The following is a 27,019-nucleotide window of genomic DNA, read 5'->3' on the forward strand; positions in this document are numbered from 1 at the left end:
TAGGCTATGTATATTCTTGTGTGCTCCCATCTGCTCCTGTGTTGTTGTGAATAAAACTATACCAAGATTATGTAGAGAAAAGTTACATACATCATGTCTTTGTTTATTTGTAAACACCACAAAGGTATTACCAGAAACATATGTACATATAATTATCACATTTATTCTTGCAATATCACATGAGAGAGAATGTTCTAGTTTCTTTAAATATTCTGAATTAATCTACATATAGAACAGTCACACCAGGAAATGCATTATAATAATTTGTTATAAGTAAACAAAACCCCTAAACAATTTACATAAACATTTTGTTCTAGATCACATACTACTGCAACTGCAAGAAGATATTTACAACATGAGTTGAAATAAATTACACTTATATGATACGTCTTCCTTGTAATGGAGAGAGATGACCAATGTGAAGAAAACCTGTAAGCCCTGGGATATACACATATGTACTACCAAGGAGGAACGGAACAGAAGACTTATCACATGAACAAGTATCACTACTATTTTGATACTACAGGAATTTTCTCCACATCACAAAATACCAAAAACACCATGGATTAGCAGCTATTCTTTTCTTCCAACAGTATGTTTGTTTCCAGAATAACAATACTTTTTGTATAACCTATTCCATTATTTTCACTACTAATAATTTAATTACACAACTTTCATCAGAAGTTATTTCCTTTGTACAGTAAAAATCACTCTTCTTCATTGAATTAATAAAGAAAATAAATGCAGTACGACTGACTAAATTGGATACAGTGGTTATAAATTTCTTTATCTGATGAAGTCATTTACTTGGACCTAAAAGTATGATGAAATTAATATTCGAGAGTTCAGACTGAACACAAAAGAATAACAAACATTTTAAAAGAAAGTGCTATTATTTAGTAGTTGAGAATACAGGAAGAAGAAAGGAACATTTTAATGTGCACTGACCATAATAATTCTATAAAGAAGTGGACAAGACAATGTTTCATATACATGAAATCTAGATACAATTGTATGCCTAAAAATATATGTAAACATACACACCCATTTGTTCAGTCATATACACATAAAAACATACACATCTACATCCACACATGCATATCCAGGAACGTCAAATTATAAATAATAGCTGTGAAATCTTTGCAAATGTACAATGCATCAAAATGAAATAGTAATAAACTTCCTGACACTGTTATTGTTTATCTACATAATGATGTAAATAATTAGAAGAACAAACTCATCAATACTGTTCTTCTACACCTGCTGCTATTACTAATTCAGATGATGTACTGTACAAACAAATTAAATGATGTCATGTGCAGCAATAAAAATGGATTGCTGAATGCAACAATTATACAAGTACTGTGTTGAGAATGCCTTTAGAAGAACCTACCTCATAGCATATACATGTTGGGATGTTGACAAAGGTACAAAAAATAAGAGCTCCAAAATTCAAATCAAATAAAAAGCAAATGTTACCATGCTTTCACTGTTCATTACTACAGACATGATTCAATAATTGTGAAGTACTATATTCAGTACCAACAAAACCAATCAGTATTCGAAAAAGTGCTGCAGCATTTTCATTTAGCCATGAAAGGAAGTAACATCACAACTTCCTTTACTAGATCACATTTTTTAAATAAATCTGTTATTTTCACTGGCCTATAACTGAAATATTCAAGTTACATCTTTGGTTTCTTTATTCTGTAAAGAATTCTAGCATTGTAATGTCCTTTGACAGAATGACAGCAAGTGATGCTTATAGAACTCATTCAACAATACACCTACACATGCTAAAACTTTAGCACTTTGCATTGCTGATGCTGTCTATACCAACAATCATGCTAAAATACCAAGGACGACTGCAATAATAAATATACAGGTAAGAGGAATGTATCAAATTTACTCTGAGCTTCTGCATTTCAGATAATGAGAAGCTTCTGAAATTTCTGCCATCAGTCATCATCATCTATCTATGTATTACCAAACTTTACATGTTTATATGACTGAGGATATCTGCAACCCTCTTGGCACTATCTCCAACCAGGATCTGCCTATGATCTCCAGTGAGTTCATGGATATTTACCTTCTTTTTGCACACCTACATGAAAGAAAACAAAACTCAGCAACATGTTTTTCCATAATGACCTAGATTAACAGCAGTGTATTAATGGAAATGTTAATACAGCAATGTTCATTATTTCAGATATAAATTTACTGTTGCAAAGCTACATGCTGAATATCACAGTCCATACAATCAGAAAATGTTTATTCTTGTATTCTGGGAAACAAACACCTAAATGAAAAAGTTACAAATACATTTCCATCAAATTATGATATAAGTCATAGCCAAACTTCTTTAATAATGTATCCCACAATCTTATTTCTTTCCAGCCCCTCCCTCTTCTCTGAACTGATATGTACCAAAACTATGTTCTCTGAACAACCTTTGGAATAGACCCCAAAACCCACACTTCTAAATACAATGAATGGTAAGTATTCAACGACAACAAAGTAAAGAGAGTGGATCCTGAGTCATATAGATTAGCTGGGAACTAATGAAGATACACCATGTCAATATGGCAAAGAATGCAAAAATAAAACAAAGAGGAATAGGTTTTAATTACTTAATCAGATTCAAGTGACTGTGGGAAGACCCTTATGTTACTGAACAATATTTAAATTTTGGAGGTTACATAGCATTGATTTCATTTGTACAAATAGTACATAAAAAGTATCCATGAAACTGAATGATTGTTTGAACAGTAAGCTGGCTTATTTAGTAACTCACCTGTGTTAATCCATAGTCATCACCTAGATTCATAAAGTTGTCTTTTGCTCGGACAAGCGTGACAGTGCCAGAGAAGCGACCTGTGGGTTGATACTGGTCAGCTGCTGCCAGTTTGAAGTAGAATGACTCAGCAGCTAATGCTAGCTGCTCAGCAGGGAATGGCGTTGCATCCTTCAAGAGGTCTGTACATTGTTGTAGCCTTGCCTCCCATGTAGCCAGACTTGAAAGTAGCTGTTTTGTCTGTACAATTTATGAATTTTATAACTGAACTTACGGCAATGTATGTGTTACAGCATTACAACAAATTCTGTGTATCACACAAAACAAAGACTTTGCCACAGCATATGTGATCAAATATCAGCTTCTCACTCCAGATTTATATAAGTAAAACCTATAAAGTATACTGAATAATTTGAACATTCCATATGCATGCATACATACATATACTTGTAAACACACACATGACTTTACAAGATTCTAGTATGGTGGCCTGTGGAGAAAGTTGTAAAATATTGATAATTGTTATTATAATGCTAATAAAGCTGAAATGTGATGATATCAAGTCTTTCGAAGCTTAAAAACCATCATATCTGTTATTTCATTGCATTATTTGTTAGCAAGAACATAAAGGAGCAATAAATTTGTAAGTGCACTCACCTTCTGATAGTCAACATCACTGAACAGACTGATAAAGTATGTGAGTGCATCAGACTCTTCATCTTGTACACTTTGCTTCGGACCATGTCGTGCACGGTAGTTGCCAGTATGTGCTGCCACATATGAAGGTGATCCATCCAGCAAAACCAACTGTACCCTTTCACTTAATTTCTCAAGCTGTAGACCCATTTCAAATGCTACACAAGCTCCAAACGAGTATCCACAGAGTGTGTATGGACCAGTAGGTTGCATCTTCCTGATGTGCTGCACAGATGACAAATCACATAACTTGCTTAGTTTAACATAAATTTCCCTTACAATTCTGCATAAGTTGTTACCCATTTGGGTTTTCATAAAGACAATTTCATATGTACGGCTGAGAAAATGGGTATTTACTTTTACATTCATAAAAATTTTATACTAATTTAAATCATTACAGCAGCTTTCAAATAAATAGGTTATACCTCAAGCCAAAGAAATGCAACTTCATTCCATTCACATATAATTTATACTGTTATCTTACATACAAATGTCCCGCGCCGTAGCTGCGCGGTCTGAGGCATCATGCTTCGGACCGGCGATACGGAATGCGCGCTGGTTCGAGTCTTGGGGGAGAAGAAATTTTCTCATGAGATTTTGACCAGTGTATGGGACCGGTGCCAACCCAGCATCGTGAGGAAATTGGGGAGCTACAGTGAGTAGCGTAATCCGGTCAGGAAAGCTAACAATGGCTGGGGGTTCGTCGTGCTGACCACACGTCACCCTATATCTGGTTGGATGATCGTTCACCTCTGCTTAGGCATGTGAACGTGAGGCCAGCAGTCAAGCTAGTCGGCTTTGGCTCTCTGGAGCTGTTACGCCACGGATTTAATTTAATTTAATCTTACATACAAATAATGAAACTTCTTCAGCTTTCATAATGGTTTGTAGCTAATCTTGATGGTATTATACTGAAGTTCGCTGTCTCCATATTCAAGGTGGTTTTTTCTTGAAGATAGTCAGGCTTTCTGAAATGTCAGAAAACCAGCCTACCACAATGCAGACTCCTCAGCCAATAATGAAATAAGATTAAATAACAGAGTGTATGATATATAAATTACCTTTACATAAAAAGTGGCTAAATCTTGGATAGTAGAAAGTGGAGTATCTGGAGTACACTGAAGTCCCCAAACAGGGAATGGAAGCTCTGCAGCCACTGGTTTCAGAGCTGTTACTACACCTTCAATGGGATGTACAACAAACAACAGTTTGCTGCCCTTGATGGCTCGAGATGGAAGCTGCACCAGCACTTCAGAAGGCATCAATTCTGTAAAATTCTCAAACAGCACCTGCAACATTAATAATGCAAAGTTCTTAGCTGTGGTCAAGCGGTCATCACTCCTACTTTGCATTTAGGAAGTCTGTAGTTTAAAAAGTGGCTTCAGATATGGGCTATTCAGACCAAATTTGTCCCCCACCCCCTCTCCAATAATTTGAGAGTATCTTAAAGCAGGCAATAACCTATCCCAAATCCTTTCTACTTATCATGACTGAAATTGCTATCACAGATAAGGCAAAGTCAATTTTTGAGGAACTTAAGTCGTCAATGTTTGAGTGCCGGGAACGTATGTCATTGACTTCCCATTGATTTACGTTATAAAAAGAGTTTCAATTTACGCCAGTTCATCCAGGAACGAATCCCCAGCATAAATCAAGGTTTACCTGTATTTCAATCAATGATTACAAACAATTTTAATCAGTTACCAGTTTAATTAACAGGTAAAAGAAGTTAAAGCTGTCCTGCTACAGACCATGTTGGCATGGGGAGATATAGCTCCTACTCATTCTTAACTTTGGCACTAGATGGGGTGAGTGGTCAACATCATGCCCCAGTGCACTTTACCTCCAGAAAAGAAGATCCTAGTACCCACTAGACAGGAGGCTAGGAGGGCCCCAGAGGCTTTAGGAAAAATCCTCTGCCCTTGTCAGAGACAAACCTTGGTCATACAGTCCACAGATAAATTAAGTTTTATTAAGATATTTACTACTGTGTAAACTTATGTGAAGACCTACCCACGATATCAAGTGACTGTATTACATTGCATTACAGACATGTTCTAGTGACTGAAAATTCTACATTATAAAATAATGACAAAGTCACTAGACCTTAACATTTCCTAATTTTCATGTTCATAACCCATGCACATTACAAACAAAACCTCAGTCTTTTGCAGCAAAACAGTGATAATTTATTAACATAGTCATCTTACAATAATGCACCACTGTTGTACATGATTTGTTTCAGATCAAAGAAACAAATTTATATGATCAAAAGTTTGCTTATTTCTGAAAGTCACAGAAAATGTTACTACATTATACAGCCAAACTAATGGAGAAATTTCTGGCATGTGATTTGGTTTTTATGGTACAACTTCTGGTAGCAAATGTGTTAATAAAATATGTCCTAAAATCATGCATCCCAATAGGTAGTCACTTACTGCAGAGGTTAATGTTAATGCTAACATGTTGTGCCTTACCTGAGTAATGTCATGTGTTGGAGAGATGTCCTTACTTTGTCCATTTGTGATAGGTTCAGGAGAGACAGCCCTCACAACAGAATCCCCTGCTGTTGGGGGACCACTAGTTTCAGAGCTGAATTCTGACAGGTGAGCAAATGTGAGATTTCGGATTTCCTGCGCACTGAGCACAAAATCATAGTTCCTCTCCAGCATCTGTTTTATCTCAGCACCCATCAGAGAGTCCATTCCCAAGTCTGCCAATGTTGACTGCGCATTTACAGCATTAACATCTTTTATACCTAAAATAAAAGACATCCCTTCCTTTAACCAATAAGCTTTGGACTTTGATTATCTCACTAGTATCCTTAAGCACATGATTGCAGTGCAAAAAGTACTGTGGTTTTATTATAATACAATTTATACAATGGATGTCTTAGTTTATTTATTATAACTTACGTAGATCAGTGTATGTGTGTGTGTGTGTGTATACACACACACACACACACAAACACATACATTTACACGAGACAATGCTGAGGTCTAAACCCGAGATGGAAAGTTAATTAATACAAGGAAAAATTAATTTTTCAGGAAATCATTTAAACTGAGAGTGTAATCGATGTTACTCTGTACACAACTTCAAACTATGTAATATATGAAAGTCATTAACAGGACTAGAGTGTACAAAATTTATGAGTCAGGCCAGTAATTTCTGCAGCACTAACCCAAAATGTTTCCAACAGCTTCCAGAAGTCCAACCTCTGAACCTGTGTCACCACCTTGTCTCTTCTCAGCAAGGACCATAGAGGCAAGCACTGGGTGAGGTTGCTGCAGGAAGTTGTCAATAGTAGCAAGGCAAGAGCTCATACGCTGGGGCAGTGTACCTCCAACCACTGTCTCATTATCTCCTATTGTTTCCAAAACAAGGCCTACATCTCCTATTGCCCCCCACTGGATTGCAACACCAGGCAGACCAGATGCCTGCCGATCCTCACAGATGCGCTCCATGGCAGAGTTAGCCAATCCATAATTGGTCTGACCTGCATTACCACGACCACAGGACACACTCGAAAAGGCAACAAAGTAGTCTAGCTGAGGGCAGAGTTTTCGTGATACTGTGTCCAAGATTTTTGTTCCTGTTACTTTTGGTAGGCAAACTGTCTTGAAATCTGCTTCAGTCTGGTTCTCCAAGAATGCATCTCGTAGCACCTGTGATAAAAATAAACTGTTACAACCAGTGTTAAAAATTAAAATAAATTTTGACTAGTATAGCAAAAAAATGAAAGAAATTCAGTACTCACGGGACTGAAGTAACCTACAAAAAAACCTCAATTGGGACAGCTGATATCCAGGATGAGAATGGAAACTCAGGGACTTCCAAGTACAAAACAAAGTGCTAACATTAAACCTTATTTTAAAACACTGTTATCTATGAAATATACACATAGTTTTAAAAAGGTTCTATTTTAAGCCATTTTTAAAATTGGAGTTTTCAGAAACAACTCAAAGGATTTGTAGATGATACAGAATCTACATCTTATTAAGACCTGTAATTTTTATATAAATTTTTCCTGATATGGTATATATTTATTATATAGAGATAAAGAATTTTTGAAGTAATATATGTGATGTGAATAGTATGAAACAAAACAACTGCATTTGCAATATGTTAATATCATGACAAAGCAAGATGCAAAAACCACATTTGAAAAATAAAAGTACTCCATTGGATTACACCTCTCCACTTTTATTTAGAAAAACTGATAAACTAAACAGTAAATTTATGCTTTTAACTTCCAGCCAAGATGCAATATTCCTGAAACATGAAGTGTAACTTACAACAGCCAAATTGAAGATTCCTCCAACTGGACCAAGCATGGTTGCCTCTTTTATAAGTTGCTGCGCCCCTTTTTCATTGGTCATATCTGCTGTTGATACTACGACTGTTATTCCCATCTCACGCCACCTCCTGATGCATAATGACTGGTATCCAGTTCTAATGCCACTTCGAGAGGTAAGAACAATGTTAGTTGCTCCTCGTAGGATTAGCCAATTTGCCAATTCCAGACCGAAACCTCCCAAACCACCTACACACACACACAAAACACAATTTTTATAGAACAGGATAGGCAAAGATAATCCCAAACACAGTCTAGATTGTAACCTATCCCTATGAAGCACTGATGTGATTCATATATCTATACTCTCTGATCAAGAATCTACCTCATTTCTCAAAACAGCAATGTAAAAATTCTTAATTTTGAGAAAAATTACCAAGACTATTTTTGTGCATCTCCAAAAGCATCACCTACAATTTTCAAAATAATTGTATCATTTACATTTTCTCTCATGTACAAAATATATAATATGATGTACATTGTATGTTGTGTACAGGGCTTATAAAATGTTGTTGCCAAGTCAGTGTTAGGAACCAAAAATAAATACAGCCACTGATAACTTTTTCAATCGTGCATTTATTTTCCAACTTACCTACTAATACATACGATTTGTCAGGGTTCATGTATGTTCGAGGAATTGCAGACACAAGCTTTGTGGTTGGTTTCACAACCTTCTCAGGTTCCTCATCACGAATTTTGAGCAGAACTTTACCAATATGTTTGCCTGACCCAATAAATCTGAAAATAAATTATATTGCTGTTTTCTACATTCTGCAATACTGGCAAAAAATCTAGATTACAAGTCTGTAGTGAATACCACACAGCAAGAATAACCCTACCACCTATACTGCTTTGGACCTCATAAATATTTTCAATTTTTGACTGGAGTGATGCCTGCACACACTATTGACGTTGAAACAATATCCCTCCTTTATGCATTATTCACAGATTGGAAATAGGCCTCTTGATAATTATTGAAGGTTGGTCATTATTTGAGGGCAGAACAATTTTTATGAAACAGCTTTAATAATAAAAACAAAAAAGAAGTTGAAAGTTTGCTTTATGCCAAAGCACTATGTCATGAAGCATACATTAAATTTGAAATTCCTCCACCTGCTGCAATATGGAAAAAAAGTAATCACTTTTTTAATAACAATGGACTGACTAATGACATCCAGAAATTTCTATGCATATGAACAATCTTCATATATAAAGTTCATAAATTAAATAATTACAATTATAAAGCTGCAGACACCATCACTCATCTTTACCTAAAAGCCTGCTCCACTTGCGTCTCTGAGAATACAGTGGCTGGGAGAGGACACACTGCACCCGATTCGATGCCATCATTCAGGAGTCGTACCACTTCCTTTTTATCCTCACACGTTGACTCAAAAAGAGCATCAAGCAGGATTCCATGAAATGTTATATTCTTAAGGAAGACAGCCATGCCTGTCAGAAACAATAATTCCTCTCAATACAACTGCACTTGAGAATGCAAGTCCTCAAATCTGCTGATGTTATTTTTTATGTACAGTATTTAAATTATAATTTAGAAATCATGTACCAAATATTTACATAAAATTCACAAATTTAAAGGCAAAGTCCAATAATCAAATGCCATTTTAAAGCTTTTCTTGTCTTTTCCCCCTCTTCATAAGACATTTTAACTTTAAATGGGTCATCTAACCAAGCCTCTCTATTTACCTCACCCTTCCCACAACTCCTCCTCAATTTTTACCCATAGTCTTACCACCTACCTAGTAACACCTACAATCTAAAATATAATTTTGGAATTGTTCAAAATTCATTTTAAATACTGATAATGGGGTGTGAAAAACTTACCAAGTGGGCTGTTGTTTGATAAGTCATATTTCCCAATCTCCAGGAACTGCCCATCCTTGGCAAGGCAGCGTACAGAAGCTTGGAGTTTCTCTTCAGCCAGAGAGTTGAGTACAAGATCTACTCCTCGCCCACCTGTCTCTATGAGCACCTGCTGCTCAAAGGTGGTGTCACGAGAGTTGCAGATGTGGTGATCAGTTAACTGGGGAAACCTCTTTTTCAAGAACTCGCGTTTTTCCTTGCTACTGACAGTTGTGAACACCGTACAGCCCATGTGAAGTGCGATGGCAATGGATGCCTGCCCCACTCCACCGGTTCCAGCATGGATCAACACAGAGTTTCCTGGACGCATACGACCACGGACCACAAGCGCATAGTAGCTCTGAAAAAGAGGAAGGCTGTTTCTTGCAAAAATTTAAAAGACATTACCCAAACTCTAACTATACGTTGTTCTAACTACCCAAATCAATGCTACAGTCTTCCCTGATAGTTATTCAGCTGATCAAGATATTTTGTGTTACTATGGTTTATCATTAACTCAGCAGCAAACGTCTTCCTTGAAAAGTTAATACTTACTCAGATGGTCAAGAAATTCCACTCTTACATAATTCAAAGGTAAACTGCATTATTCAAGATAGTGCTTCATTAACCCCTGCCCTGGGCTGGTTGAATCCTTTCTGCATCTTCAACACCTTTTCCTAACATTAGTTTTAATATTATCCTCCAATCTAAAATAAAGCCTCGCAAGTCGTTTTCTTCCCTTGAGGTTTTCCAACATTATTATGAATAAATTTTTATTTAATCTCTCAAACAAAAAGAGGTGAGGAATATAACAATGCATGGGAATGAAAAGGCACATTACAAAAGACAAACTTTTGGCAAAGTGGGAATACTATTCACATTTCTCAAGCCACAGTCATCAAAACTGACATATTTAAATTCTGTTACAATGGTTTCCTTATCATAATAGCTCAACGGATGTAACTCTCTCTTTTAGCAATCTTTATGAACCTAAGTAGATCAAGACACTCTCGCCAGAATACAGATATTTCTCGCACAATTTGCAAAACAATGAGAGACTGTAAGACATCAGAACAGGATACACCTCTTCGAACAAGGTCACGGTTCACTGGGGGGGGGGGGGGGGGGGGGGGGGGGTGTTTGTGTGTGTGATGATGATGATGATACTACCATATGCCCTTTTCATGTATTAAATTATTATGAAATAAATACATGATTTTCTTTATCCTAATGTTACTTCCCCCATTGTAGTTTCAAACATGGATTAAACAGCTTTTTTAGAGTAAGGCATCGCTAACACCACATCACAATCCTAAGCCATAGGACCAGCCATATCTGAAGACTATCTATGTGAAAAAGAGCACATTGTACATGGTCTTCCTACTTACTGTGCTATATACCACAGGGATGGTGGCAGCTTCTTCTAGGGTCCATTCATCAGGAACTTCCCACAGAAAACCTGGATCTGCCAACAGAGTTGTTGCAAGACTTCGAGCAGCTACCATTCCCATCACCCTCTTTCCTTCAGAGTTGCGACCAGAGAATTCTAGACCTAGAATACAATCCTGTCCAGCAAGATCACCTGGAAGTGCATCGGGAGGCAGCTTGCCTGTTGCCAACATGATATCTCGAAAGTTGAGTGGTGCATAGTAAACATGACAAAGTTCTGTATTTGGATTCTTCTCTGGCCTATAGAAACAATATGAATTTCAAAATAATTAATTATTATAAGTAAAAAATAAAGAATTTGAAACAGGTTATCAACTGTAAATACACAATACAAGATTTTTTTTTTGCACTTTAATAAATATACAGGGGAATGAAAAATGTGAGAAATAAAAGATAGATACTAACACTTACACAATGCTTTGTTTCATATTCATGCTCCAGAATGATTATTTTGAAGAGTTGTTACAAATGACAGCATTTTTCTTGAAGACATGTTATGAAAAAGTTTTTTAATTAATTTCACAAAATCTGAAACTCACTCTTCTCTCCTTACAACAGAATGAAGCCCACAGACACAGCTTTTGTAACATCATTTCTTACAATTAGAAAAGCCAGTGATTAACTGTGTATGCCACTAACTTAATGATATCAACGTTTTATATCCATACACAAATTTTTTGCTCAATGGATACCCATTTGTCTCATGCAGTTCCTGTTCAGATGGTCTCAAATGAGGCGATGCTTTATTACCATTGCTTTTCAACTTAGCTTTAGAATATGCCATTAGAAAAGCCAAAGGGAATAATGGATTGGAACTGAATGCAATCCAAAATATTCTGGTCTGTCCTGATAATGTTTACTTGTATCAGCTTCTCAAGAAAAGTTAATCAGTCAGTCAGTCAGTCAGTCTTTTCGAATGATTTAATTCCAGTTTTATACCAAGTAGAAGTTAAGAGAGGCCAAAATTAACATAACACACAACTTTTAGAGGAACTGTTGTAGTAATAGTTGCAGTATCAGTAGTGGCAACAGTAGTAGTATAGTCGGCGCAGTAGTTTTTGGCCAGTGGAATTTTCAAGGGGAAGGCTAGGAGCAAGTTTCTTTTGCGATAGTATAATGCTGACTGCACCGAGGAGCTTGTGTGACTGAACGCCCAAACAAAAGAAATACACTGACCGTGCCACCTCTGGTACACAGACTAGGCCCGTCCGCCAGCTCCGCTAGCTTCTACACCAGCCAAAAACTACTGCGCCGACTATAGTAGTAATAATATTAACAGTAGTAATAGTAGTTTTAAAAAATACAAATACACAATCATTTAGATCTTTTGTTTCATCCCAAAAATCTGACCAGATCAATTATTGTTAATTTATACACTTTCTAGCATACCTGTAGTAGGTCAGAGGTCCCTCAATCCAGCGTAGGCTGGCAAGATCCCCACGAGTAAGTGCATTGATATATGCATGTTCCACTTGGAGAGAAGTAGAGTTGGAGTGGTTGTCAAGCATCAGATGGCGGTAGCAACCCCAGGTTCCTCCTCGATAAACATTCATTACAAGGTCCTTTTTCAGCTGGGTAGCAAACAATGGCACTGTCAATGAAAGTGCTGGAAGCTTTGCATCCTGTAGAAATAAACACCTGCAAAAAAAATATTTTACTTGAATTCACACAAATGTAGCGTTTATCAGGCAATAACATAAATCATTGTCTGAGGGCGTGTGCAACATAATATGAATATATGTGGATGAATCCAACACATTAAGTAAAGTCTGGAAGCAGAAACACTGCAAGACAAGTTGGTTAAACAAAAGATACAATAACCTGGTATAAATGGACAACAAATGGATTCCTTTAGGTAAAATTGAGTAACTTATAACTCTCCTAGTTCCAATAATGATTAGAGAGGAGACACATAATTTTACTTGTTGCCTATCCAACTTACTGAGATAATATTTTGTTTGCCATGATGCCTGGTACATTAGCTGCCTATATAGCCATTAGCAACTAACATGTATCACAAAACAAATTAACTCCAAGTTTAGAAATCCAGCACAGAGCAAAAATCAGCCCCCCCCCCCCCCCCCCAATCCATAAGAGATCTAAAAGCAGGATACTCCTTTCTGACCATGAATGCATTACATTACAAGTTACATAGTCCAAATAAAAACGAGGTACAACAATTCTGACAACTATACTTTGCATAAAATAAAATGCAGTGAATCACAAGTTTTCTTAAGATACCTAAGATAGATGTCTCACCTCACATTGTTGCCACCAGGCTCCTGTTTTATGCAATTGATCAGACCAATGACACCACACAGAGGATCTCCCTGACAAACCACCACCACTTTCTTGCCCTCAGTCTCACTCTGCTTCAGTGCAGATTTGAGACTTTCCACCCAGTCAAAGTTTTTGTCTGTCACTTGGATCACAACAGGAGTACTGAGTCCTGCCGGCTACAGGAAAAATGCAACAACTTGTCAGAAAATGGAACTGTGATGGTACAGATGCCACTGTGCTTAAGTGGTATCATGAAGACATGTGGGGTGTGGAGGTACAGTTCCATGTATTTTTAATCTTGGCAATAAACAAAGGTGAGCAGTCAGTTTCAGACTCTGGCCATTCTACCCCAAGGAAAGAGCCACCAGTATCAAAACCAGGATCAAAAGTATATTTCATTCTCCAATGACACAACTAATTAAACGTTAATGATATTGCAATATTATAGCAATGGGTTTTAATGAAAGTCATTAGCAGACTACTTTGATATACAGTAAGATCTCATTATCTGCAGGCAGATTATAAGCTTTGTGGGAACAACAGCTTTCATTTTGCATCCAAAGCTAGGTAATCAATGAAATAGTGCCAAAAAATTTAATTGTCTGGTAAAAACAATAGCAATGATACAACATTTCTAGCATTTCATATTAAATGTGCTTTCCAACTTACCCTAAAAATCCTACCTCAAAGGTGTCAAACTAAGTTAAAATCAATTCATACATATTTTTATTTGTGATTATACCTGTATGAAAAATTCAGGGTGGTTATAATTATGTGAAAGTTAACTATGAAAAATAAACACGTGGTGTTAGCAATAAGGAAGAAAGAAGCCACTTCTCCAATCAAAAATCACAAAGACTACTTCCATGTGTATACTCAATCTATGTGCAAATATCGTAAATAAATTTTATCTCTTAATTATATTTAAATTGTTAGACATCTATTACCAAACATGAATATGAAGAAGCATTATGCAATATTTTTAGTTCAATCAGGATATGGTTGGTACCCACTGTCATGTAATATCTGTGGCAATCTACCTCTCCGCTATTGTAAATAACTGAAAGTCTGTAAGATTTGAGGTTTTCACAGCGGTGAGTATGAAGATTTCTGTCTTCTGGGTTGTTGCGTTGTGTAGTCTGGTCGATGATAACCAACGTTTCAGAGGTCATACTGCCTCCGTCATGAGGGAGGTAGTATGACCTCTGAAACGTTGGTTAACATCGACCAGTCTACACAGCGCAACAACCCAGAAGACAGAAATCTTCAACTGAAAGTCTGCTAAACAACCACATTATGCAACTTGTCACTCTGAAATCCTGTGCAGCTGTTGTCAAACGTTGTAACATCATTCGATCCATAGTCTTTCTGAGGCAGCTAACATATTAGGGATTACCTAGAATTGTAAAACCACAATCTTACCTTCCTGAGGAGAAGATATGACTTTCCATCAGCCAATTGTCTGGCTGCCAATTCTAATCCTGACTTCTTAATGACATCGTCTTCAACTAATGCACTTTCTTCCAGAAGAACAAAGCCACCTTGTCTGAGTGAATCTGCTATGTTACTAATCAGCTGTGGGTAAGAGCTTTTTGTTAACATATCAGCACCAACAACCAAGTGGAAATTCTGATCCACTGGACCATCCATCGGATTGTGGTTTGTAAACTTCACACCAAGAGGTTCGAGATTTCCTGCTTGCAAGTATGTTTCAGTATTAGTTGAAATCACAGTCACTTCCACCTATGGGCCAGAATAAGAGCAAATATTTTGAATAAATTACAAGTGTTTGAAACTGAAGGGCTCAAGAAATATTTTAAGAGGGATGAAGTAAACAATTTAGGATAATATATAACCACAAGCTATATGATATTTACCGGTCACCACTGACAAGGCTTAGTTGGACAGACTTTTATCTGTGATGGGTGAGACAAATGTACACAGAATTTTTGTCTAATGAAGATGAAAGATGATATAAAGCTGGATCTTTGAATCCTTCATTGTACATACATATTTCATAACAAATAACACACCTCTAACACAATTTTCATCCTTGCATTTTGCCCATTTTCAAAGTGCAGATAAGTCAAGAAGTCTGTTTACTTACACTAAGCATAGGTTCAGACTCCAAAATGTCGATAATCAAAGGTGTAAGCAAATTCTCAGCTGAACGATCTCCAGAAACCTCTGCAACTTTCAACTTCAGTGCACCTCCAGAGTTCTCTAGTGCAATCTGCAGTACCACTGTCAGAGCTTGCATACGTGCCTTGCCAGAGTCATTCAGTGAACTGGGCTGTAAAACAAAATCAGCTACAAACATGGAGACAGTGTGAAACTTTGAGGTTATATCTGGTAAACTTAGTATAGTTTGAATATGTACTAGTTGAAACAATGATTCTTTATCAAATTTGTATCAGCATGACAGACACTGGTTATCTTTGTTCATCTAACCACAACACATTGGAAAACGTCACTATATGCTGTTGATATGCCGCCCCCACAAGAAAACCCACAAATGTTCTTAAAACGAGTGGAAATGAAAAGGGCACTGTAACAGGAACCAAACTTCTGGCAAAGTGGGAAAACCCATTTACGTTTCAGAGAGCTGAAAAATAAAGTAACACTGTTTCTCAGGCTGCAGTTAGTAATACATTTGAAGTCGGTTGCCGTGTTTTCTCCATCGTTTGATAGCCAAAGTGACAATTTTTGTACCTCACATATGCAGTTTATTTTCAGACATTTTGTAAACATAAGTGATTTAAGGTGAAGAAAAGGCCAAGATTATTAATGTAAGAACATTTTACATTATTTATCAACAATACAAAAAGAGTTTTAAATTTATATTTCAGACCACTATCTTTGTTTTTAGCCTGTGTACTTTTTATCTGTTACATCATTTTCAGGCTATTTGTTCGAAACACATACACCCAGACCTCATTAAAATAAAATAACCCTTGCACAGGAATTTTGTGATATCTAGTTAATATTAGTAGTTCAAGACTCTCCCTTAAGAGTACAGCTGTACTTATGAAAACAGCACAAGTCAGTGATATGTAACTTTTCATAAAATTTGTAAAATAATGATTAACTATGAAAAGCTATATTTAAATGGAATATATGCTGTTTTCTTAGAAGTTCATGTGTCTACACTTAAAGAATGGTATTGTGCCCTTTTCATTCTCAAACATCCACATACTTCTTTACACAGAAACATCTTATAACTGAACAGACGCAGTGAAATCATACCTTAGACTGTGTTGTATTATCATATGGGATGAAAGTGTATTGTTCCAGTTTGAGAGGGGCTTGTATCTGTTGCCTACGTGGTGCCAAGCTAGCCTTCATACCTCTCAGTTCCACACCACCTGCCTTCAGGATGTTGATATTACGGTACATGTGGACTGGCACTCCTACAATATACACCATACATGAAACAACTACTCCAGGTAAATGTTTCATTTAATGACACTCAGTATTCCAACTAAAGTTTAGTGTAGGAACAATGCCAACTACCCATTCTTGAGTCTCAGCTGATTCTGACTGGGCTGAATCTGTGCCTTTGAGGAACATTAGAAACATAAGGCAAGATCAGATAGGTGGGACAACCACCAGATGAGGAAATTAAGGAAACATATACTGTCCATGCAATACTTGGTAGCTCACTGTCTCACTTCCTGTGTAGATGTCTTTGGTTTACATAGTATATATGTGTTTGTTTTCCTTCTACTCACAAGGTACTAATGTAGGAAAAGTGCAAAGTTTCATCCTGGGTACAGTCACATGGAATCAGAGATGCTCATTTTGTAAAAAAAAATTGAATAAGCAGTGAAATGCAGATGAGGTAAACATATGTTAAAATATATGACGCACAATAAAGTTTAATACATATTACATTACCTCTAAATAACTTGTTTATATTCAGAACACATCAGTGAGGCTAGAGAAAGGTGCGATCCTGTAGATTTAAATTCTCCCACACACAAGGGTTAATAATGCTATCAACTATCTCCACGTATAACGTAGTGATTAATGAAATGAAAAGATGTGAAAGGAAGCAGTGATGCATGGCTTAATTTAAGGTCCTATCTTGGCATTTGACTGGAAGGACTATGGAAAACCATTCCAAACATCATTCTGAAAAGGTGATCTCCAGCGCAAAAAACTGAGACCCCTCAAATATGAAGGATGAGTACTAATCTCTTGACTGCAACACATGGTAAACATTTCCTAGTCCTTCATTCCATTTGCAGTTTTTAACTCTTTTAAAAAATAAGGTACAAATTATACAGATGGTATTAAATAGTACAGATATACACATCAATAGCTATGAGCATTAATTATATGAAATGTGTTTAGGATACAATTAATTAAGTTTTATTTATTTAATACATATAACACTGCACATTTGTTACTCACTTAGCAGTTAAAAAATAACAAATTTCACAGTAACAAAAGACTATACAACTTGACATGCAATTGCAAAGAAATTATCATCAAGAAACTCTGTGTAACAATTATGCAAGTGTGACAATTCCGAGAGTAAGTAAGTTACAAAGCTTAAACCCTAATCTGTTTACTTTCCAAATGTTTTAAGTTAGAAGGAACTCTAATTTTAAAATCTGCAATATCACTTTAACAAATAAAGTAAGCAAAAACTCACCTTCTCCCTCAGAGAGAGCTTCCATAATCTGCTTGTGTTTCTTTGTGTTGATGATGGCCCTCTGGAGTCGTGTAGGCAAGTAAAGTTCTCTTGTATTCTGCCCTAGGATTGAGAACTGCAGCATTGTGTCCATGAAGCTGATCCAGTTACCCTGCCACTTCAGTTTACCACTTACACCTGAAATCACAAAGCATACATAACTTCACAATTCTTCATGAACATAAATTAGCAAACTGCTTAACAGCTGCTCCACGGCTCTGCCAGCAATACAGAACCAGCATCAGTTATTCTCTAGAAACTAAAACCATCTCAAATCTTTTGTAGCATGCTGGGTTAATCACGTAAAAATGCAAGACACAAATGGTATGTGAAGTGAAAGTAAAATAATATTTTGAGCAACGAATACAATCTTCTTATTCCTTAGCCATTTTCACTTTTTATGGGCCATCAGAATACTAAGCAAACTGTTATTTTTTACTGACGTAAATATAATAGAAATTCTGACCTACAATATTTGGTGACACTGAAAGAAAAATCCTGTAAGGAAACAGTTTGTTCTTCATGTGGTACGAGTAACACAAAACCCCACAATAATGCCACTTCATTTCTATTTTCACATCTCACCTACAACAGTTTCTATGTAACATAGCAATGATGGGCTTAGAGTCTGTCAAACACTTAACCATAAACAAGGGCTTGTGATTTATCGGAAGCATACCTCTGTTGTCAGACTCAGCAATACCACAGAAGACGCCACCATAGTCATATCCTCGCAGACGGAGGTCCTTGTAGACATCAGGTGTCCTGAGGGGGAGTAGTTCTGGTTCAGCAGGCTGTATAGGAGCAGGAAGGTCCAGCTGCTCCTTCTCAATATCCTCAGGCACAAAGATACGACCTGAGACCACAACTGAACCTCCCTCGCAGAGTTCAAAATCTCCAGTACCATCAAAGATGTTTATCAGAAACTTCACAGAACCTGTTATCAACACATATCAGTGTAAATAAATTAACATTGTGTAAGTCTGCACACATTTTATATATGCAGATGATATATCAGTGAAAATGAACTTGAGACATGACTAACTCGCTGGGAAACTGAAAGAAATTAATATGGATTGAAAATAAACATCCAGAAAGCAAAAATGTTATAATTATCAAGAAATTCAGAAAAACTAGTGATGAAAATAACATTTGAAAAAAGAAAGAAAAGAATAGATGCATCTGTCTACTTGGGTAGTGTGGTGGAGAAAAATGACATCCAAAACAAGATAAATTACAGAATTGGGAAGGATTCAAAATTTTATGATTTAACTAAGTGTTTATTAGGAATAAAGATATAGACAGAAAATTTAAATTATAATATTCAACACCTACATTACATGGAGCAAAGCTATAGACATGTACTAGGAGACAAAAGTAAGCTACATGGAACTAAGATGAGGTTCCTGAGGGCAACAGCAGGAAAACCTGGAGGGGGAGATGGGGGGGGGGGGGGTGTTAGAAAAACATATATTAGGGAAGAGATGAAGATGGAGGAAATACAAAACCAAAATGAACCCCTAGTGCCGAGGTTAAGAATGAGTAAGAGCTATACCTAATCTCCCCCAAACGCCAACATGGCATGTAGTAAAGCAGCTTTACTTTTACTTTTTTTACAACACACTCACCTTCTTTTGGCATAATCGTTGCACGATGAAACTGCACACTTTCAATGATGACAGATAGGTCTTCATATGAATTACCCTGAAGCTTGGCAAATGTCTTCCACACAAGAGTCTGTACATAGGAATATACTCATAAGTCTCTCTATATAATTCAACTGAGTGAATTATTTATGCATACTTCACATTAATGTATATTTGAAATTAACATAGATTCTATACCTTCACACTCATTAACATTAAACTTGAAGGATAAATTCCCATGCAATGTGCTAAAATGAAAATGTGATACAGTATATCTAAATTGACTCTTCACGTTTTCAACGTAACAAAAATACTGAATGACCATAAATTCTAAATATGTTTATGCATGAGCAACTGACCAGGTATCCTGTGGCAGGGAACAGGACTCGTCCGTCAATTGCGTGGCCAGTCAGGAATTCATCCTGTTCTCTGCTTAAATCTACATCAATAACACATTCTCCAGACCTTGAACCACCCTGCACAAGAAATGACAACACAAAATTAACAAATGAAACAAGATTATACACACATTTCATTATTTGAATGTTTTCACAGTCTACTAAAAAGGAGAAACAAGGCCAATAACATCGACAGACGACAAACATCAAGCACCAGTATGCTAGTACTTATTCAAACACTGTCAAAAACTGTTTTTAAAGTGTCAAATAGCATGCTGCCAATATTCACATTCTTACCAACTACTTTAACATAAACAATCACTGAATAAGTGTACCTAACATTTCCTGGCTATTACGTTTACTCAAAAAATGTTTGTTTTCATGTTTCAATAGAAGACAACCAGAATATATACAGTTAAATCAACTTACCTTTCCTCCAAAGCTAGCAACACTCCACTCCATCGAGTGATCCCATTTAACCATTGATGCAAGCATGGGAGTTCCACGTGCCACAGGATAATTCACTTTCTGGTAGAACCGTGCTAGTTTTGGCTGCAGTCCAGCATTGTACAACCTTTGCAAAAATTAAACAGGGCTAAATGCACACTCATGTTAATTGTTTGTGTTTTTATATTCCTCTGGCCTAGATGTTCATTTGTTGTAGATACATATCTACTGTTGCAAAGCTTATGACACTGCATGATCAGAAATTACTTTTCCTTATATTCTGCTAAATGTTCATACCAAAACATGTCTCAAATAAAAACTGTGCAGCCTTGTAGCTGGTTAGCAGCATTTCAAAAGGAACTATCTTCAAGTGTTGAAGTCCTCACCCTGAAGATGGAGATGATACTTACCTATAAAAGATGTTAACCTAAAAGATCACATAGCATCATAACCCAAATCACCATGACTGGCATATTCATAGCTATGGGAATCTAAAATCTCAAAAACGGTATAGTGTATATATAATCGTGCACAACAAAACATCAGAAGCAATTCACAATTTGACAAAATGGGGTGTGTGTGTGTGTGTCTACAGCTTTATGACAATCAAACTTACTTGCCAAGATTGGTGAGCATAAACTGCAAATTGTCTGCATGCAGGCGTTTCATCAGACCAACATTGATTGTATTAACAAGGGAACGCTTGAAAATGGCCTGTAGCAAGCAGTGTGGTGCCACCTCTATCACCACAGCGCCTTCAGGTATATGTCCGAGAGCTTCTTGAAAAAGGACAGGAGACAGAAGATTGTTCACGTGGTACGCGGCTGACGAGTTCTGTGCCAATGCCGAGTTCCAGGCTGATTCGGGGATAGACGAACTGATCCAGCGAGATGTGCGCTGCTTAGGGTTGGGAATAATCTGCAACATACATGATACATTCATCACCTATGTTCAAACTAATCCCACATCTAATCCCAAGGTAATTCACAGCACTGATGTGAACTTTTTACTAAAACTTCAACTTTTCCTTCCAGTCATTTTTCAATCATAATTCATATTCATCCATCACCATCACAACTTTGGACCTCACTTGAAAACCAGCACCTGACTGCACTTCAAACAACAAAGTTTTAAATCAACATATTAACACGTTCACATGCTTTTACTCTGATGCTTCTCTCTCACACTGACCCAGACTTTGGAAGATTCAGCATAACAAGTTTTAACTCATCATATGAACACATTTATATTCAGGAAGATAGATAACAATCTCTCATTTCTGACCATGCAATTGGCTTGATATAGAATAAGGAAGTTTCAACCATTACCAAAACATCCACGCCTTACAGAAAGAAGAGCATCTCCACCAGAAAGCCAGTTTTAGTAAGATGACACAAAATATATTCATTAATTTTAGTCCATGATTCAGATGTTGACTTAGTATATAACTTCATATTCAAATATTAGTCACAGAGTGCTTAAAAATTGTACACAAATTTATCTTTTACACTGAGCTAGAGAAGAAGTATAATGAACAAAAATGCAGTCATGAGAATATATTGGGATTAAAACAGGGTAACTGAAAAAATGGGTATGATTCAGGTTTCATTATGATCACGTTCTGCAACATTTAAATGGAAGTAAAACTCAAGAGTTGTTTGTTACCAAGAGTAGAACAGATCAGTTATAGCACACCTCATTATACCCTGGAATCAGATATACCATACATTGAATCATGCCTTCAAGAAGGTTATAATTCAGTTCACAGAAATAGCCACAAAATATGTTTCAACTTATTCATATGACTATACTGTATTTGCTGCTGTAAGTTATTTAAGTAATTGAAAAATAACATTTTAGTCACTATAAAACCCACCCTTTCGAGGTACTTGCGCAGCTTTGGTGCAGCCTCTGAAATGTATCGACTATGGAATGCAACACCAGAGCTTTTCACTTCCTTTGCAAAGATGCCTTCTGCCTGCAGAGACTTAACAAACTTTCCAAGAGCATCAGGAGAGCCTGACACTGTCACACTGTCAGTACTGTTGTGGCAGGCAGGAACAATTTCAGGGGGACATCGAGCCTTAGTCTCTTCCCATGTTAGACCTAAAATGGAACAAACATTTTATGGCACATCCCATTTGAAACTACAGCCAAGATAAAGATAAAATAAACACATAATTTCATCAGAAGACAGTGAGGAGAATAATGACCTTATTCTGTCTTGGAACCAACTAACCCCAGCAAGGCAGGTTTCAAGGAATGCCATGAGATAGCTCATACAAAGAAGTGAGTTTTAAATTATATGTATTCAAGAAGGCACTATCATTCAAAACAGTTTGTATTCCATACTATCTACTTCTCCTTTGATCAATGACATCTTTATTCATGTCCATTTTTACAAAACATCCTGGTTATTTCTTTCACAGCCTGCAGCTCTAGGGTTAATAAATGGCACTTCCAACTGACACAAATTACTATATTAATTAAGTTAAAGATACAACAAGATTGACGTGTGTTATGGATCAACCACAACAGAATTCCTTTGATGGCATCTAAAATAAAGATGTAAAATACCAGAGCATAAAAAGGAAGGATATGGATATAACAGCATTTACTGGAAGATACAGAAACTGGAGAAGACTTAACAACAGGTGAGCCACCAAGGTGGAAGTATCTATGGATGATTATGATGATGATTAGTGGGGAAACTGTGGACTTACCAACAGCTGCCATGGCTCCTGGTGGCAGTTTTGACTCTAGAATGCAGCGACCTCTCCAATAGGCAGCTAGCACTGTCTGTTCGGCTGTGAATGTACCATCAGCATACGCACAACCCAATTCTCCTACAGAATGACCCATTATCCCATCTGGATGGATCCCGATGGAGATCAGCACATCCACAAGAGCAACCTAATAAAAGAAGCCCTCAGGTCATGGTCCTTACAAATAAATTCAATTAGACAATCACGGAAAAGTTCAGTTGTTGAGATTAAAGTTTTATTAAGAATATTTGCTATGTCCAGAGTTTGTTTACAGAAAATTTACCCATCTTTGTATGTATGTATGTATCTGCATAAATTATGTTCACATATTTCATATTCAAAATTATCAGATAAATGTTGATAAAATTTTCAATTAAAAGTGTGTACACCACCAGCTGTTAAGTGGATTTAATTTTGTTTTGTATCATACTAACAACCTCATTAAGCATTAAGTTTGAATTAAGCTAATAAACTCTCAAACAATAGGCCTTAAGCAGAAATTTGGTTTAACATAAAACACAAACCCCATTTAACTCGACAAGTTTTGGTTGAAACATTCTTCAATGTGACAAAAATCTAACAAAATACAAAGAAAAGTATTATATGCATTTATGTAGTGTAGTATCTATAATGAATACTTTTAGAACAGGTTTGAACCCACAAATATCAAGGCCAAATAAAGATCATAAAACCAATTATACATTTGGGAAAAATGTTAAGTGCAAAAAACAGGTACCTTTTGTCACTTGATAATATAACATCATGAAATGACATTCACTGTGCAACTCAAATTTTACAATTTAATTTTCATTGCATGATGATTCAGAGTCTCAAAGAACTATTTACTTCTACTTTAAAAATGGTAGAAGGGGGGTCAGTTTCATAAACTATTCTTAAAATATATGCTGAGAATATATCTCTTTTACACACAGAAAAGGTGGATATAGCAAACATATTATGAGTATGGTTTACCTGTATAGCTGCAATGGAAATAAATGAGTTCATAACATTATCGAAGGTCGATTCATCAGTACTCAAGATTATGTCATATAAATTGATGCCTTCAGGTTCCAGAGCTTCTGCACACTTGCGAATTCCCCTTTCAAATACTTCGAGTTGCATGAGGTCCTTCCCCATGCCAGCCCATTGTGTACCCATGCCAGAGAACACAAACCACACTGGTCGCTTCTCCCCATTGTATTGCTGCAACATACATCATAACAAGCCATCCAGTGCCTAACAAAACATTTACTTTTATTGTTGCTCTACCATAGAAGGATTAACCCTTTCCATGTTAGAAACAAGATAAATTAAAAACTCTGTCCTAACTGATAGTATCAGTCAGAAAATGTCTCCCCTAATCTCACATAAAGTTCAAGCTATCCATCAAGTTACTGCAGAAATGTGCAAATAAAAGAACATTTTCAGCATAATATTCAGCACAGAAAGTGTTAATAATGGCCCAGACAGCAGCTATTCTGACAGGTATTTTGTGAACAGCTGGTAGGTGAAAGACGGTGTCTATAAGATATGATGTACAGAATTGCATAATATGGCAACCACACTCCTCACTTAATGGTACCTGCACCTTGCCGTGGTGGTGGGGCTGAGTACCTCATGATCCCAAGAGCTATGCTGGCGGTAGCATAGCTACTGGTAGGGCCTTCCTAGCCAGATTGGTCGAGGGGGAGAGGTCAGACTAAGACAGGTACCCTGGTCCACCAGGTTGGGAGTTGGTCGCAAGGCTAACAACCTTGCACCGTAAAAAGGAAGACGTTTCGAAACCTCAATCAAAGCCTCGGACAGGCGGACCTAACAGAGGACCGAATGAAAGAGGAGAATTGAGGAGGCCATGGACCGAATACGGACCGGAGAGCCATTGAAGAAGAAGAAGATGGCAACCACACTACCATTTCTGGCAATAATTATTGCAACTCAGCGCATTCTATATTTAACAAGTGTAAATAAGCTTACCAAAACTTCCCTTATAGGTGTAGGAGCCCCCAAGAGAGTGTAACCTCTGAATCCATGGCCCACAACATTGCTGCTGTGGATTTCATGAAGTAGCCCCACCAAGTCATCATCTCGTGGTAAGTTCTCAATCTGAAAATGTAACAACATTATCCTAGAAAAACAAAATTCACCACTACTGATGAAGTTTTCAATTCGTCCAACTACTAAAACTACTAGCATTATTCATTTACTTTGTACACTGAAGCTGTTACATGCCCACTGCTCACCTGCAATTCAAATCCCACAGCAGTCTTGTAATATCTTCACTGAACAAACAGCAACAAACACGCACAACTTCAAGCTCATTACAATCAATCAGTAGACCCATAAAGTTTTGTGAATTCCTTGCTATTTATTTCTGATCTGTCTTTTTGCATTGTTATATCAAACAGTGTAAGGGAAAGTAAGCAGCTTCTCATTATTTTATGGTATGTAATGAGAAGTTTAAATGCTGCCACAATTTTTAAACACCAAAACTTAGAGATGGAAGTGTTTGAAAAGAACAGCAGTTAACTACAAGTTAATGATGCAAAGTTCAAGGAGGGTTTATGATGATATTTCAGAACACATCAAGTAGATTCTTGCGATAAACATTTAACATCACTTTCTTTGTTCCGGTGACAAGAGATAGTTATATCCCGAACTAGAGTCAGTGGGGAACAAGGATCACCTCATGGTTGACGTGGTATTTTTTTTTATATAAATAAACAAATTAGGAACAACAAATTAAAGAAGAACACAGAATACTTTTACTTTTGAAATTTGGATCCTCTCATACACAACAAAAGTTTTGTTTACTGGCTGAAAGCCCGCTGTCGACTGTCTCCACTGGAGTACTGCCAGTGTTCTTGACCTAACTTCCAGACCCCTTACTAGCGTGGGATCTTTCACATGCGATTTGCTGGCCAGTTCAAATTTTTAATTCCACCAGTTACAGGGGTTCTGGACTGGTATAGGACTGAAAGAATATATACATGTCAGAGTACTCATATGTAGACAGAGTACCACCAGTCAAAGATAATGGCAACAAATATAACAATGGCAGGTACAATTCCTGAATTAAATGAAGAGCCTCTGTAGATGATTCTCACCTTGTCCAGGAAATAGTTGACAGCCTCTTCAGTCCTGCCAGAAAGAACAACCAGGCGAGGGATATTGTCCTGAATAGCTGGAGCTTTTGGTTTTGGGTTGGAGCGAAGGATAATGTGAGCATTAGCACCACCAAAACCAAATGAGTTGATACCCACCAAACCTCCATTCCAAGGCAATGGCTTTTCCACAACCTGAATAAAGAAAAGTAATGATTTTAAAACAAACATAGGTACCTTTCAAGAGAAGAGGTACAATAACCTAAAATAAACACACCTCTTTATTGCATTCAATTAAATAGTTAGTCTTAACAAAAAGCTGAGAACCCAAATAAGATAAAATTCAACTATGGGAAACATCAGAATAGCAGCAAAAATTTAAAATGTTTTATCTGATAGTGTGGACATACATTATACTAAAATGGATCTTAAGAAATTAATTTATTGTCTCAATGTCAAGTGGTCTGATCTGTCTCAGGACAGTGTCCAATGCCGTGCTTTGGTATTAACAGATTTGAACCTAC

General features: G+C 36.8%; 1 protein-coding gene across 2 annotated transcripts in view; it reads right to left on the reverse strand.

Annotated features, from left to right (window-relative positions):
• Positions 1-82: 82 nt before the first annotated feature.
• The window catches only part of FASN1 (Fatty acid synthase 1), a 52,303-nt gene continuing 25,366 nt past the window's right edge, over positions 83-27,019 (reverse strand). For both annotated transcript variants that reach the window (XM_022076860.2, XM_087357562.1), the window contains 27 exons: positions 26,499-26,690; positions 25,369-25,497; positions 24,367-24,597; positions 23,353-23,542; positions 22,506-22,735; positions 21,246-21,547; positions 20,612-20,756; positions 20,144-20,260; positions 19,767-19,875; positions 18,818-19,075; positions 18,100-18,276; positions 16,686-16,849; positions 15,547-15,732; positions 14,862-15,182; positions 13,419-13,615; positions 12,549-12,797; positions 11,099-11,399; positions 9,693-10,071; positions 9,119-9,299; positions 8,440-8,585; positions 7,789-8,036; positions 6,675-7,158; positions 5,968-6,248; positions 4,552-4,779; positions 3,452-3,715; positions 2,795-3,034; positions 83-2,104 (listed from right to left, as the gene is read on the reverse strand). In XM_022076860.2, the coding sequence (XP_021932552.2) occupies positions 1,994-2,104; positions 2,795-3,034; positions 3,452-3,715; positions 4,552-4,779; positions 5,968-6,248; positions 6,675-7,158; positions 7,789-8,036; positions 8,440-8,585; positions 9,119-9,299; positions 9,693-10,071; positions 11,099-11,399; positions 12,549-12,797; positions 13,419-13,615; positions 14,862-15,182; positions 15,547-15,732; positions 16,686-16,849; positions 18,100-18,276; positions 18,818-19,075; positions 19,767-19,875; positions 20,144-20,260; positions 20,612-20,756; positions 21,246-21,547; positions 22,506-22,735; positions 23,353-23,542; positions 24,367-24,597; positions 25,369-25,497; positions 26,499-26,690 (6,060 nt within the window). In that variant the 3' untranslated portion in view covers positions 83-1,993. The remainder of the gene's footprint in view (positions 2,105-2,794; positions 3,035-3,451; positions 3,716-4,551; positions 4,780-5,967; positions 6,249-6,674; positions 7,159-7,788; positions 8,037-8,439; positions 8,586-9,118; positions 9,300-9,692; positions 10,072-11,098; positions 11,400-12,548; positions 12,798-13,418; positions 13,616-14,861; positions 15,183-15,546; positions 15,733-16,685; positions 16,850-18,099; positions 18,277-18,817; positions 19,076-19,766; positions 19,876-20,143; positions 20,261-20,611; positions 20,757-21,245; positions 21,548-22,505; positions 22,736-23,352; positions 23,543-24,366; positions 24,598-25,368; positions 25,498-26,498; positions 26,691-27,019) is intronic.

Source organism: Zootermopsis nevadensis, unplaced genomic scaffold (assembly GCF_977971745.1).
Source record: "Zootermopsis nevadensis isolate Lab colony 2312 unplaced genomic scaffold, Znev_1.0 Znev_ptg000028l, whole genome shotgun sequence".
NCBI lineage: Eukaryota > Metazoa > Arthropoda > Insecta > Blattodea > Termopsidae > Zootermopsis > Zootermopsis nevadensis.